Genomic DNA, 13,362 nt, shown 5'->3' with positions numbered 1-13,362 from the left:
TTACCAGAGCAGCAAAAAAAAAAATACAGCTTTCAACCTAGTCTTAGCTCACCAAATCTTATCAATTTACATCAAAAGCCAAGACTGACAATGTAGCAAGACAGGCATAATTTAGAGCAATCAGTTCAGAAATTCCAAGTCAGTTACAGGGGGCAGATAAGATAGCAAGATAATGATAAAGATTGTGTCTCCTTTGTTGGCAATTTCATAAAACCTCAGTTGAGGTTTTATTTTCAGCAGAAAATTTCATCCATCTGAGAGGTGGCCAAGCCCCTCCAGGTGTAAAAAGTTTCATAAGTATTATGATATAAGGTGTATTAGTGCAAGAGAGAAGGGCAACTTCTGAACTACTTAGATATCTGTAAGCTAGGTCTAGGCAGATGTTGGAGCTTACTGTAAGAGCTAATTAAAATATCCCAGAAATCAGATTCGCCTTTGTGAAAAGGCAATAGTCTATTTATAAAAATGATACTATAGATCTTTTTGTAGTGTAGTAAAGGAAATAATCTTTTTGCTTCCAACCAAGTAAGTTTTGCAAAAGCATAAGAAATAATATTTTCATGGAACAAGTTTCTCTTCTACTCCCTGACCCTAGCCAAGGCAAGTTAGCTAAAAGAGTAGAACTGTCTACAACACACAGTCTATGGTATTTAAGATGTTCTGTTACTAGAATAACGCCAATTAAAATCCACCTACATTGTTAGGAATACTTTTTGTTTAAAGCGATACACAGTTGCAACGAAGCAAGCAGAACATGAACAAGATAATACTGGCAATGCTGTACTTTGTGCCCATAAAAATCAAAACAGACAACATAAAATCAAACCTTAAATCATCACTTCTGGTCATTATCTACCAGAAAAAGTGTCCTTTTCCTACAGTGGTCATGGGTCACACCATGTATCACATCATGCTGGTACAGTTACAACAGCAGATGTTTTAAATTAGAAGCGTCCAATAAGCAGTAATACTTACTCTTGAAGAATCCAGTGCACTCAGAGGTTTGTCTCCTCCACTGCAGATTTCCCACAAAGTAGTACCAAAACTCCATTTGTCTGTAGCTAGGCTCAATTGTTTGGGATTTTCAATACATTCAGGTGGAACCCATGGTATTCGCTCAAGAAGAACTGTGCAATCATGCAAGGGAAACACCATGTTAGGAATAATAAAACCAGAAAATCCTGTAACTTATTAGATGAAATAAAAATTACTAAAATAACGATAAAAAATAACATACAGTTACTTAAGTCTGTACTGTGCTTTTACTAACTTTCCAAGTTTTTGTTCCTGCCTAAAAAACCTACAGAATATATACAAAACCAGCACTTATAAATCAGAATGGAGGACCATTAGTTTTACTGTAAAATGAGCCTAATGTTATAAAACTGCACTAACATAATTTCAACATTATATTTTTGTTACACCTTCTGTATTTCTTCCAAGATTACCAAGATTCAGTACCTACTGTAGAGGAACTCGAAGACAAAAAGTACTTTGCTAGTGGCTGGCATATTATAGCAAAGCAAAAGGCACCACAGCAAGGAATTTCTTACTATTTGATTTTTAAACTTTTGATACTGATTGTAGTAATAAGCTAGAAGACAGTATTGTACTGATGTAGATTTAGAACTCCTTAAAATGAGATCTCATAAGATTAACGTAGGCTTCTCATTTAAAAAGCGGGGCGTTTGAACAGTTTATTGGAAAATAATGATGCTGCATTGCTTATAGACTTTTAGATGCATTATTTCTTTGGTATGTATAAAATTACCAAGTATAAAGCGTGCTGATTTTTCCAAAATGATTAAAAGACAAGATAAAGAATAGTAAGGTTACTTTAGTTTTATTTAATGTAGCAAACTTGCATGCCTAAATGATAGTCCAGTATTTTTAGCATCACCAAGTAGCTTCAGGAATTCACCAAGAAATGCACTGAGGATGATTTTCAACTGCTAGGCAACATTTTCAAAAGTGTATTTATTTTCAGCTCTAAAAGCTTCTCCAAACCATAAAATGCAACAATTTAATCCTGATCAATAATAGGATACTAGGTCCAGCAGCTACCTGCAGATCCAACAGACTTACGCATGGTATATACCGCCTGTGAAAACAAAGTTGAAAATGAGAGCAGCAGGAAAAAAAAGCCCTCATACAATGGAGAATTGTGGCTGTATTTCCTGTACCTATTTGCTGATGAAGAAGATACACTCAAAACTGATGACAAGGACTGCAGAAAATACTTTAAAATTATAGACGAAGGAACTTACTATAACGGAAGTACCTTAGATAGTGCTCAGAAAAAAAACCAAAACACAAAACTCATTTTTCAGGTCAGAACCATTAAACAAGAAAGTTGACACAAAGACTCACTATCTCTTGGCAAAACTGTAATGCTGATGCCAGGATCACTTAGTTTTATAAATGGAAGATTTCCAGATTTCCTGTCTTCCTCTCTGATAAGCAAGATGTTTTTCGCACAGACATTCCCATGAACAAGTCCTTTATCCTCCTATGAACAGAAATGCATCTTTTACATACTGCCAAAAAATCTTCATGGTCAAAGAGGTATTTAATAAACAACACTTTACAGCACAAGAGAAATATCACCAAACAATATAATGATCACAGGTTATGTCAACCAAATCTCAGACATTTCACCAATTCTTCTCACAGCTACAGTTTCTAATCAATTTTCATTAATTTTAATTATCTACCTAAACTTTTCAGTTTAAAACTACTTGATGTATATTAACTCAGAGGAATACGGATCCACCAGGATGATCCACTTCAACTCTGTGAAAGGGGAGACTCATCTACTCACATATCCTGTTTTGAATAAATGGCCTTTATGTTGAACTAAACAGACTGTAAGGTTGGGACCTAAAGCACAAAACAAATGTACTAGCAGTTTGAACAGTACAAAGTTTTCCCCTCCCAGACATTAACTACTAACATAACTGGGAAACAGTTTTTAAGTTCAGCATAACGAGCTGAGGTGGGAAAAACAGGAAGGAGGGATTTCCTGGGGAAAAAAAACAAATGTTTTTTTACTGGAAGTATGTTTTTATTTCATACTAAAAGTATTGAAAAGTATGGGAACCTCAATTACACTTTGTGCAAGATACAAAGGTCTGTCCTTGGCTATCCACTAGCTATCTGGTGTATTATCAGTCTCCTTTCAAACAGTTTCCAGAGTTTCTAGAATCAGGTGAATAGGTCAACCATTCTACATGCATTAGCCTGAAACACTGAATTCAGCCATTAGCAAAACTGAAGATTAAATCACTTACCAGAAAATGCATGGCTAATGCCAACTGTTTAGCTACTTCCAGCTTCCACAAGATATTGATAACATTTTTGTTCTTTTTCAAATATGTGTCCAAGGATCCAAATTTAACATATTCTTGTACAAGGATGTCTGATTTAAAATGGTAAAAAGAGTAACAATTAAAACGAAAACCAAATAATGGAATAACAAATAAGAGAGTTTCAGGACAGATTCATTACTCTAGTACTTTCCATCTCTTTCTTTGATACCTTGTTGCTGAACAAACTATGAATTCAAAGCTTTATTACAGTATTGTTACAAATACTCTATGTTTTTTATACTTCGTCAGTGTGTGGATATTTGCCTAATTTCATCTCAAGTGCAAAATTACTAGATTTAATAGTTCTTTTACAGAATAGTTTTCCACCTTAACAAATGCAGTAAGCATCCTTCCACCCTGTACTTAGAAGACACAATAAATTATGTAACTTCTGATAAATCATAGCAGTGTACATCAATATCAGTGCAGTGAGTCAAATAACACCCAAGTCATTCACTTCATAGTTGTTTACAATCTATATTCTTAGTAAAAACTATGATGCTTTGCTGACAAGAGATTCTCTTCTTGGAAACAGACTAATATTAGCACTAAACAAACCCCTGCACCTTTATATATGACATGTCTTCATGCAGTCCTCTAGTGAATAACCCAAGAAACAAGATCCATTTCATAGTGCTACACAGTCTTCATCAGTTTCAATACAAAAATTTCAAACTGCATGACTGAACTCTTGCCTTCAGCTGCAAGTTGCTTACATTGCAGTGCTTCTTGTTTAGACTCTAAAGACACTGGAAATTACTGGTATTATATTTGGTCATAATAAATAAACTGATTTTTATAACAAATTCATTTTATAGACAGAAAACTATTTTTTCACAATTATGTGAAGCAATTTTCATCAAATCTGGACATCAAGTGTGTAAGTCACAGATAAAATAATAGCCTCTCTCACTACTTCTTAGTAACAGCCTCTTACTGAACTGTAATAAATTTCTTGCCTTCAGAAACAGAACTGGCTGCAAAGGGCAACTGTGATCTAAAGGAAAAATAAGTAACCATATACAACTTAAGCTAATTTTTTTTTTTTTAATTATACACTGGATCTACCTAATATTTTATATACAGTCTCCATACATGGTATGACACATAAGCTAGAAAACACAGTTGTGGGTGTTTTTGCAAAGAAACTGGTGCAACAAGTTCTTGGCCAAACACAGTGCTGGGCCTTTTCCAGCCTCCTAAAAGAAGCAACTCTGGATACAGAATCCACTCAAATTCAATCTTTTCTAGCTAATCATAACTGAATACAACATAGAGGTCTATTTTTTTCTGCCATTTCAAAAATCTTTACAGAAACTCAGCAAAACTTCTAAAAGTAAGATTTCAGATAGAACAGACATGAGCGAGCCCTTTACAGAGGTTACTATTTACACAGACTATATTTACATGATCCTTCCATTTTCTTTGGTAGACTGAATCCTTTACTGGATACAGGGGGAACAATAGTGACTAAAGATGAGGTACTTCATGCCTTCTTTGCCTCAGTCTTTAATAGTAAGGTAGGATGTTCTCTGGGTACTCAGCCTCATGAGCCAGAAGACAGGGAGGGAGAGCAAAACAAAGCTCCCATGATCCATGAGGAAATGGTTAGAGACCTGCTTGGCCAATCAGACATTCACAAGTCTGTGGGGCTGGATGGGATTCCACTTGAGGGTATTAAGGGAGCTGGCAGAAGCGCTCACCAAACCCCTTCCTATCATCTACCAGCAGTCCTGTCTGACTGGGGAAGTTCCACTGGACTGGAGGCTGGCCGATGTTACACTCATTTACCAGATGGGTCAGAGGCAGGATGCGGGAAACTACAGGCCTGTCAGTCTGACCTTGGCACATGGAGCAGGTCATTTTGGGTGCTATCACGCAGCACAAGCAAGAAAACCAGGTGATCAGGACCAGTCAGCATGGGTTTATGAAAAGCAGGTCCTGTCCAACTAACCTGATTGCCTTCTATGACAAGGTGACCAGCTTAAGGGATGAGGGAAAAGATTGTAAATGTAGGGTACTTGGACTTGACTAAAGCCTTGTATACAGTTTCTCACTGTATTCTGCTTGAGAAACCGGCTTGACAGGCATACCTTCTGCTGGGTAAAAATCTGGCTGGATGGTCTGGCCCTAAGAGTGGTGGTAAATGGAGTTAAATCGAGTTGGAGGCTGGTCACAAGCGATGTCCCCCAGGGCTTCATGCTAGGTCTAGTCCTGTTCAATATCTTTATCAATGACCTGGAGGAGGGGATCGAATGTACCCTTTGTCAGTTTGAGGATGACATTAAGCTGGGAGGAAGTTGATCTGCTGGAGGGTAGGGAGGCTCTGCAAAAGTACCCAAACAGGCTCGATCAATGGCTGAGGCCTACGGGATGAGGTTTAACAAGGCCAAGTGGAGACAAAGCAACCCAATTCAGCGCTACGGGCTTGGACAAGAGTGGCTGGAAAGCTGCCTGGCAGAGAAAGACCTGGAGGTGTTCAGTCAGTCAACAGCCAACTGAACATGAGCCAGCAGTGTGCCAAGGCCAACAGCATCTTGGCTTGCACCAGAAACAGCGTGGCCAGCAGGTCCAGGGACGTGATTCTCCCCCCTGTACTCACCCTAGTGAGGCCTCGAATACTGTGTTCAGTTTTGGGCCCCTCACTACAAGAAAGACATTGAGGTCCTGGAGTGTGTCCAGAGAACAGCAATGAAGCTGCTGAAGGGGCTGGAGAACAAGTCTTATGAGGGGTGGCTGAGGGAACTGTGATTGTCTAGCCTAGAGAAAAGGAGACTGATGGGAGATCTTATCTCTCTCTACAACTGCCTAAAAGGAGATTGTGGAGAGGTGGATGTTGATCTCTTCTCCGAAGTGATAAGTGATAGGGTAAGAGGGAATGGCATCAAAGTTGCATCAGTGAAGGTTCAGACTGGACATCAGAAAAAACTTCACCACTAAGTTATCAAGCATTGGCAGAGGCTGCCCAGGGAGGTGATAGAGTCACCATCCCTACAGATGTTTAAAAAGACAGGCAGATTAAGTGCTTAGGGATATGATTTAGTAGTGGACAGGTACAGTTGGCCTTGATGATCTCAAAATTCTTTTCCAACCTAGAGACTCCATGATTCTATATTAATGAGTTCTCAGACACCAAGACTAATACTGCTGCAATGTGAACTAACTGGAATGTGTCCAGCTAGTGCGACATGTTGCTTTGTTCAGTTTTTACCCCTGCTTTCGCCCAGAAACAATGGCAAACTAGTGACAGCTAGTATAAAACTAGTACAGTATAAAACTAGTACAAAAAGATAATTAATTTCTACTTACTCTCCTCTCCACAAACGCAGACCCCATAATTTAACACCAAATGTTTGTAAGAAAGCTGGCTCATCATACTTGCTGCCTCAAAGAAGGACTTTGAGGAAGGAGAGAGATTGAAAAAGAATAAATATCAGTGAAAACAAAACCTCAAAAACATTAATAAGACAGAGAAAAAATATCAGTGAAAAAAAATTACATGACTTTTAATACATTTATTAAAATCATATACATTTATAAAACATTTCAACTTCCATCTCACTGCAAAAACCCAGTGTAACATATTTTATATTGGTGGTGGTTGTTTTAGGCTTGGGTTAGTTTTTTTCCCAGTAACTGATAACCCACGTTCCAGAGAGGTTAACAATTTTCTTTTCACGTCAGTTAACTAAGTAAAGTCAACAGCAGACAAATTCATGATGCACTATTCAGTTTCCAATTTATTCTTTCATAATGCACTACTCGGTTTCCAATTTATTTCTTCATAGCACATTATTAAGTTAAAAGTCAAGAAATATTATCATCACTTGCCCACTACTGTGAGACCTAACCTTGTCAAGAAGGTTTCAGATGCTTTTATTTCTCTACTAATTTTTTAAATTATCTTCAGTGGCATCTCCAACTACATTTGTTTGTGTACTGATTATTTACCCAACAAAAAAAGTTCAAAATTAGTACCTTTTCCTTCAGGTGACTATATTTCTACTTGTATACTCCTAGTCCTTTTAACAATTGATTTTCACTTAACTTCAGACTGTGTCTTCTCCAGCTTATTAATACTAAAGCATGTGTTATATTTTCTTTACTGTTTTCAGTTGTCCAAAGTGTAAGCCTAAACTTATGCATATTAGCTATCAGAAATGTCTTTTCTTTTTTAAGCTTTTTCACATATGTTTGTCTTGAGTAATTGAAAAGTTCAGTAAACAATGCATTGGTCCTCTTGGCTAGCTGTAAATACAGCTACATTAATTAGGAATTTGATATAATTCTATGGATGAAATAAGCAAAAAACAGCCATATAAAGTTAGATTTATATTTTGAACATTACCACATCGTGTTGTTAAATTCTCACATACACAAGCTTGGGCTCAATTCCATTACAAGTGTATTAGATTTTGCACAAAGGCATTTCAAGTTTGCTCATGGCTTCACTCAAAAAGGGAAAAGTCCAAGTGTGTATAGATGATTCTATATATGGCAAGTGTTTCTCACGAACACTTCTGACTTTTATGACTTAATGTGAAATGTCGATTTAACTGATGAATCAGCATGACTCTAGAACATTGACGATAGTCTACCAAAAGAAAGTAATTTTCCATAAATGACGGTACCTCATCTGAATGTACTGCTACAGATAATTCTGTGACCATGTCACCTGTCCTGCAGTACTTGTATCATACAAAGAAATGGCTCTCTGGCCCTCACTGAGAAGTTCTGAGTCTCTGATGGATGGTGAGGCAAGGGAAAATAAAGCATGACCTTCCTGAAGTCAGTCTTAACATCCATCCTCCCAGTGAGGCAAGGTCAAGAATAAGCTTAATTCAACATACAACCCTCTACCATATAACAAATACTCGTCATTGTAAGAAAAGTAATGTTCAACATAGCATGGACAAGCATTACAAAGCAGTCAACAAACATACCAACCTCAGAGTAGTTTCTGTGTACTTTATCCAGCACCTTTAAAAGAACTTCAGTTTGATGGAGCTGGCCATAGTCTCCCACTTCTTTCCTTACACCTTTGAAAATCTTAGTAAATGTGCCCTGTCCAAGACTCTCCTCCTAAAACACAGGAAGGATACAGATGGGAAAAAAATAAATCAGAAATCTCTACCTGTTTTATGAAAGATTTATTAAACATCTATCCAAATAAAACATACATAAATCTTTACAGATAGCACATCTCTAGAGTCAGACTGATGGGACAAGGAAGGAACCATATCAGAAACACCTTAATATTTACTTATTTTTTATTGATTCCTCAAGGATCTCAAAAAATAACTTGCTGCAAGAACCAGAGAGGCAGGAGTTGCTGTTATTAAGATATATTTAGACATCCCGAGAAGTAAAGAAAATTGTTATAGCAGTCAAAAGGACAATTCTTATTTCAAAGATAAGCCTGATTATTTGTATTAATAGAAATAAAAAAAAAAATTCTTTTCTCTTGCACCTCTAACTAAAAAAAGGTTACAGCAAAATCTCCTAGCTCAGACAAGGCTCTTAAAATATACTGATATTTTTTAAAACTCAGTGTGTATTAAACCAATCATCTGTAATGGAAGAAGCAACTAATGCACTTACAAATATCAAATCCTCATTCCGGATTTTGTGAAAGACCATCTGGTTGACATTATTGTGTCTTTGTAAGGTAGGTGAGGAAGGTACATCAGAAACACTGTTGCTTCTGAAGACTAAGAGATTTGATTTATCTGGGAGAAGAAAGAGGGCAGGGGAAAGAAAAACAAAATAAATCTGTAAAATACAAAACTAAACAGTATTATTTCAGAAGGATTATTTACGAGAAGATGTTAATCCAACAAAAAGAAGATATCAAGATCAGTTTATTGAAAAGGACATAGTATTTCATTAGACAAATTCAAAGTCTGATTTCTTTCTCATCAGCAGAACATTTAGGTTCACTCAGCTATTTTAAGTTTCTTAATTACTCCTACTTTCGACAAACATTCTGAAAATATGTCTGCATCCTTTCATATTCTACCTTCTGCTGTATTTGTAAAAACAATCAGAGGTGGAAAAGAGGGATGTAAGTCACTTTATTCTTTACCAGAATTAATTCATAACAGAAAAGATGTGCATATCTTCCTGATGTCTCTTGAAAGCTTTTGCATGTTTTTGCATGGGCAGCACTTTGGTGATCCTCATTGCCTTAATTTTACCGGACTGATTTTGGAAAAAGGCTCACCTTAATCTAGAGTTGCTCTGTTAGTAAAATGAAGACCGACAGGTACATATTTGTGGGTATATGTGTGCATGTGCAAATATATTTATTCAATAATTTATAATTCCAATGTGTTCACATTTTTGTTTTCAATGGAAATGAGGTTACAAAATTATTCTCTGTAATGCACACATATAGCTACTTGTCAAATCTTTTCTAAGCTTTTGAATCCATTGGCTAATTTCAATCAAATTGACAGTGGTAAAATTGACACCAAATAGTCTGTTCTCTCAAGTTTTTGTTTAAATAGGGACTTGGATTGAGACAAAGACTAACCGATATTACCTGTAAATAGTACTACTTACAATAAGCAAAAAGGGCAGACGTTATCAGAATTCATAAAGGAGAAACACTAAGAATATCAAAGCTAGGCAAAACCCTTTAATGTAAATATGAAAAAAATCCACTCCACAGGCAGGAGCTCTATTCCACGTATATTTTTCAGTGTCAAAGAAAAGTTGAAATCACACTCTATCGTAATTCAGCTAGAACGTCAACAAACAAATAAATCCACTGGCACTTTTTGCTCCATTGCTTATGGAACTATCCTCAGTGAGATATGATACATTTTGTAGGTCCTTCCTTCTTAAGATATGAAAACAACTGATAGAAGAAATGCTGCTGCGCACAATCCACTACCGTTAAGGAACTAGTTTTACTTCTAATCATGAAACTGGCTACCATGATTCTTTCTGGAAGATCATCAATATCAAAGTAAAATCTGTCATACGCTAGGATGGAAACCTATGGTTAGGAAGATGAACAAATATGTCTGTGACATTTAAAAAAACTCAGACAAACATATATATCTACCTACCTGACAGTCATTTAACGTTAACTTGTTTTTAAATCTTCAATCTAAAAGCTGGAAACCCTTCTATTTAAACATGATCTTTCTCTTACCTTTTGGTTTTGGAGGACAGCATTTGATGAACTGGAAAATTATGCTGTCTGAACGGACAGTTTCTGTCTGGTAACAAGTCAACAGATCCTTAAGATTACCAAAACTTCTTTTGGTTCCACTAAGATTATATTCTCCATTCTCATTCTTCGTAATTAAGCAGTGCTTATAATCAGTGGTATTCTCGCGCTGCAGAGATTTTTGTCATTAAAAATAAAATTTATCAATATTTGGTATTCAAAAGTTTATTTAAATGTATAGCACTTTGCTAATTAAAGAAAGAATTCTCCAGTGAAATACTACCGTAACTTGCTATTTTGTTCTTACTATGTAATCATGATTCTGAGAAAACCTGATTCGACTCCCATCACTGGAATTAGCATGCTGATGCTAAGATAAATAAATGTTATGAAATCTGCAAAGATGGAGTTCAGAAAACAGGTAATGGATCCTAGGAAAAATGCTTCAGAGCTAATAATGCAAGCTTCTTCACCCTTATGTGGGGCAATATAAGAATAAGAGTTTTGTTGGAAGTAATAGCCCAAATGGTATGATCCGCGTTCTTTCAGCAATCATTTGGAGATCTCAGCTCTATTTCTATTTTTCTGCCATCTATAGTACAGTCTAAGCAATTAGTTCCCAGCACAGATTCTCAATGTGCATTGATTTGTTTTTACAATGAGTCTTGAAAAGATCCCATTAAACATTCTTAAACAAGAGAAGCTTTTAATAGTGCTCTCGTGGTCTTTCATGTCAACACTGCAGAAAATGTTCCAACAAATTCTGAATCTCAAAGGCCTTACAGCTTGTCCAGAAAGAATCAGGACAACAGTAAAAAAAAACCCAATGTGGCTAGGTCAGTAATGGCAGACAACTCACAAACTTCACTCTCTAAGTTTGCTTAGGGACCTATCTCATCATTTAAAAAATCTCCTACCAAATACACTTCAGATTCATCATAAAATTTTGGTGAAACTGACCTTAAAATGGCTCTTTATTTTTCCATCCACACATCAACATTATTTTGTCATTTTCAGAGACATATATATCTCTGATAGTATCTAGCTTGCTGTAAACCAGCAGGAAACCCCAAAAATCCAAAGGCAGCTCTGTTAATCTCATTAAAGAGAAGCCTATCCTTGGAACAAGATTGTGCAATTATGTAACAGCAATATTAAAGTACTGTATTATCACTAACTGCAATCTCACAGAAGAGAGGTACATCTGGTTCTTTAGCTACATGACAATTGCATTTCAAGACTGCCTCCCACTCCAGCTAACACCAGATACCCAGCAGGAGATCTGTGTCGACTAATGATCTGGCTGGCTTAGCACTGCGGATGGGGATAGGACTCAAACCCAGAAGAACCTGAGAAGGAAAGATACCCCCAGATCACCAGTGACCGTCTAAACCTAAGGAGGAGGGGGATGATAGGGTAGAAATCCCAGGAAAAAAGAATTCAACTAAAAGCCCCCAAACCTTGAGTTAAAAAAAAAACAAAACAAAACAACCAAAAACAAATCACCCCACTACCCAAACATTTACTACAGTTCCAATAGCCACATGAACATACCCAGAACTCTCAAGACTCTTCCCTCTGCCTGTCTTGTTTTCTCTGGTATGTGCCATTAGCAACTCTTTACAAGTATTTTGATGTTTCTCACAAGACCCTGAAAACTGGCCAATGTGACAGAAATAGCTATAGAATATACACATCAGACAAACATTCTGAAGAGAACAAAACCACTTACTGAAAAACCCATACTCATCATTACAAGCAACAAAGATTATGCAGTTACTATCTAAGGCAGACTACAAACCTCTATAGCAAAGGTGAGGAAGTATTTTCTAAAATCTTTAGGACTGCAACGGAGAACGTAGAAACCGGTCTGATTACCCGCTTTCTTCAGTTTACTGATAGCAAAGTCCATGCTATAGTAAAAAGAAAACGTTTAATATTGCATAATTTCAAAATCCAGGAAGAGCAGACACTGGCCAATGAGCACTATTATCAGATATCTAATATAACGACAATTCAAATTCCAAATCTTTTACAGCTTTAAGTCAATCTTTTTGTCCCTTTATTTTCCAACATCCAGAGTGACTGCTTATGTGGAAAGCAGTATATTAAAAGTTCTTAATACTGAAAACACTATAATTATTTATTTGATGTGAAATGTTAGAGCCTAAATAAGTATCTTCCCTTAGGCTTATGATACAACTTCCGAAAACCATTATAGAAGAACCTGTAGTAAGACTGTTTAACAAAGAAGCTGAAATATCTGTGTGTGTGGAAAATGTGGGTTTAACTTGGGAAAAGGCTAACAAGAAACACGCGCTGAAATGAAACATCATTTGTTACTGCAAGAGCCAATTTCCCCTTAAACAAGTCATTTTAACTGACTATTCCTATCCATTTTGTGGAATGAGGAATAGAATGTCTTGGAAAGATCTAGACTCACTGCATATCCTCTGAACAGTCCCAAATAAAGGTCAATATACAGGATTAGTCATGAGGGCAAGAAATGTGCTTAGAACTCCACAGGTTTCCATCCCTCTCCTCCTTCACCTGTTCTGAAGGTTATAGTACCTATCCTCTTTCTGTCATTGGGAAATTTACAGAACTATTCTGTATTAGCAGAGTAGATACTGCTAGATTCATGCAACATATCTTGCATGTATCAACTTTCAAGCTTTCCGTAGGTAAAGCAAATACCCATTTTGTTCTACCTAACAAAACATTTCTAAGCTCCCACATGCGCTTCTGCAAACAATGAACAATAGAACTATTAAAAAAAAATCTAAAAAAAAGGTCAATGGAGGTACTAAGTTC

The 13,362-nt window shown here is 36.5% G+C and overlaps 1 protein-coding gene across 9 annotated transcripts in view; it reads right to left on the bottom strand.

Annotated features, from left to right (window-relative positions):
- JAK2 (Janus kinase 2) overlaps nt 1–13,362 on the bottom strand; it is a 94,682-nt gene that overhangs the window by 18,216 nt on the left and 63,104 nt on the right. For all 9 annotated transcript variants that reach the window (XM_054055150.1, XM_054055149.1, XM_054055148.1 and 6 more), the window contains 8 exons: nt 12,350–12,461; nt 10,531–10,717; nt 8,970–9,097; nt 8,316–8,450; nt 6,678–6,765; nt 3,291–3,418; nt 2,371–2,509; nt 976–1,127 (listed from right to left, as the gene is read on the bottom strand). In XM_054055150.1, coding sequence (XP_053911125.1) covers nt 976–1,127; nt 2,371–2,509; nt 3,291–3,418; nt 6,678–6,765; nt 8,316–8,450; nt 8,970–9,097; nt 10,531–10,717; nt 12,350–12,461 — 1,069 coding nt within the window. The remainder of the gene's footprint in view (nt 1–975; nt 1,128–2,370; nt 2,510–3,290; nt 3,419–6,677; nt 6,766–8,315; nt 8,451–8,969; nt 9,098–10,530; nt 10,718–12,349; nt 12,462–13,362) is intronic.

The sequence above is a fragment of the Cuculus canorus genome, chromosome Z (assembly GCF_017976375.1).
Source record: "Cuculus canorus isolate bCucCan1 chromosome Z, bCucCan1.pri, whole genome shotgun sequence".
Classification (NCBI taxonomy): Eukaryota; Metazoa; Chordata; class Aves; order Cuculiformes; family Cuculidae; genus Cuculus; species Cuculus canorus.
The sequence above is the reverse complement of the archived record's forward strand: the minus strand, read 5'-3'. Positions and strand labels throughout refer to the sequence as shown.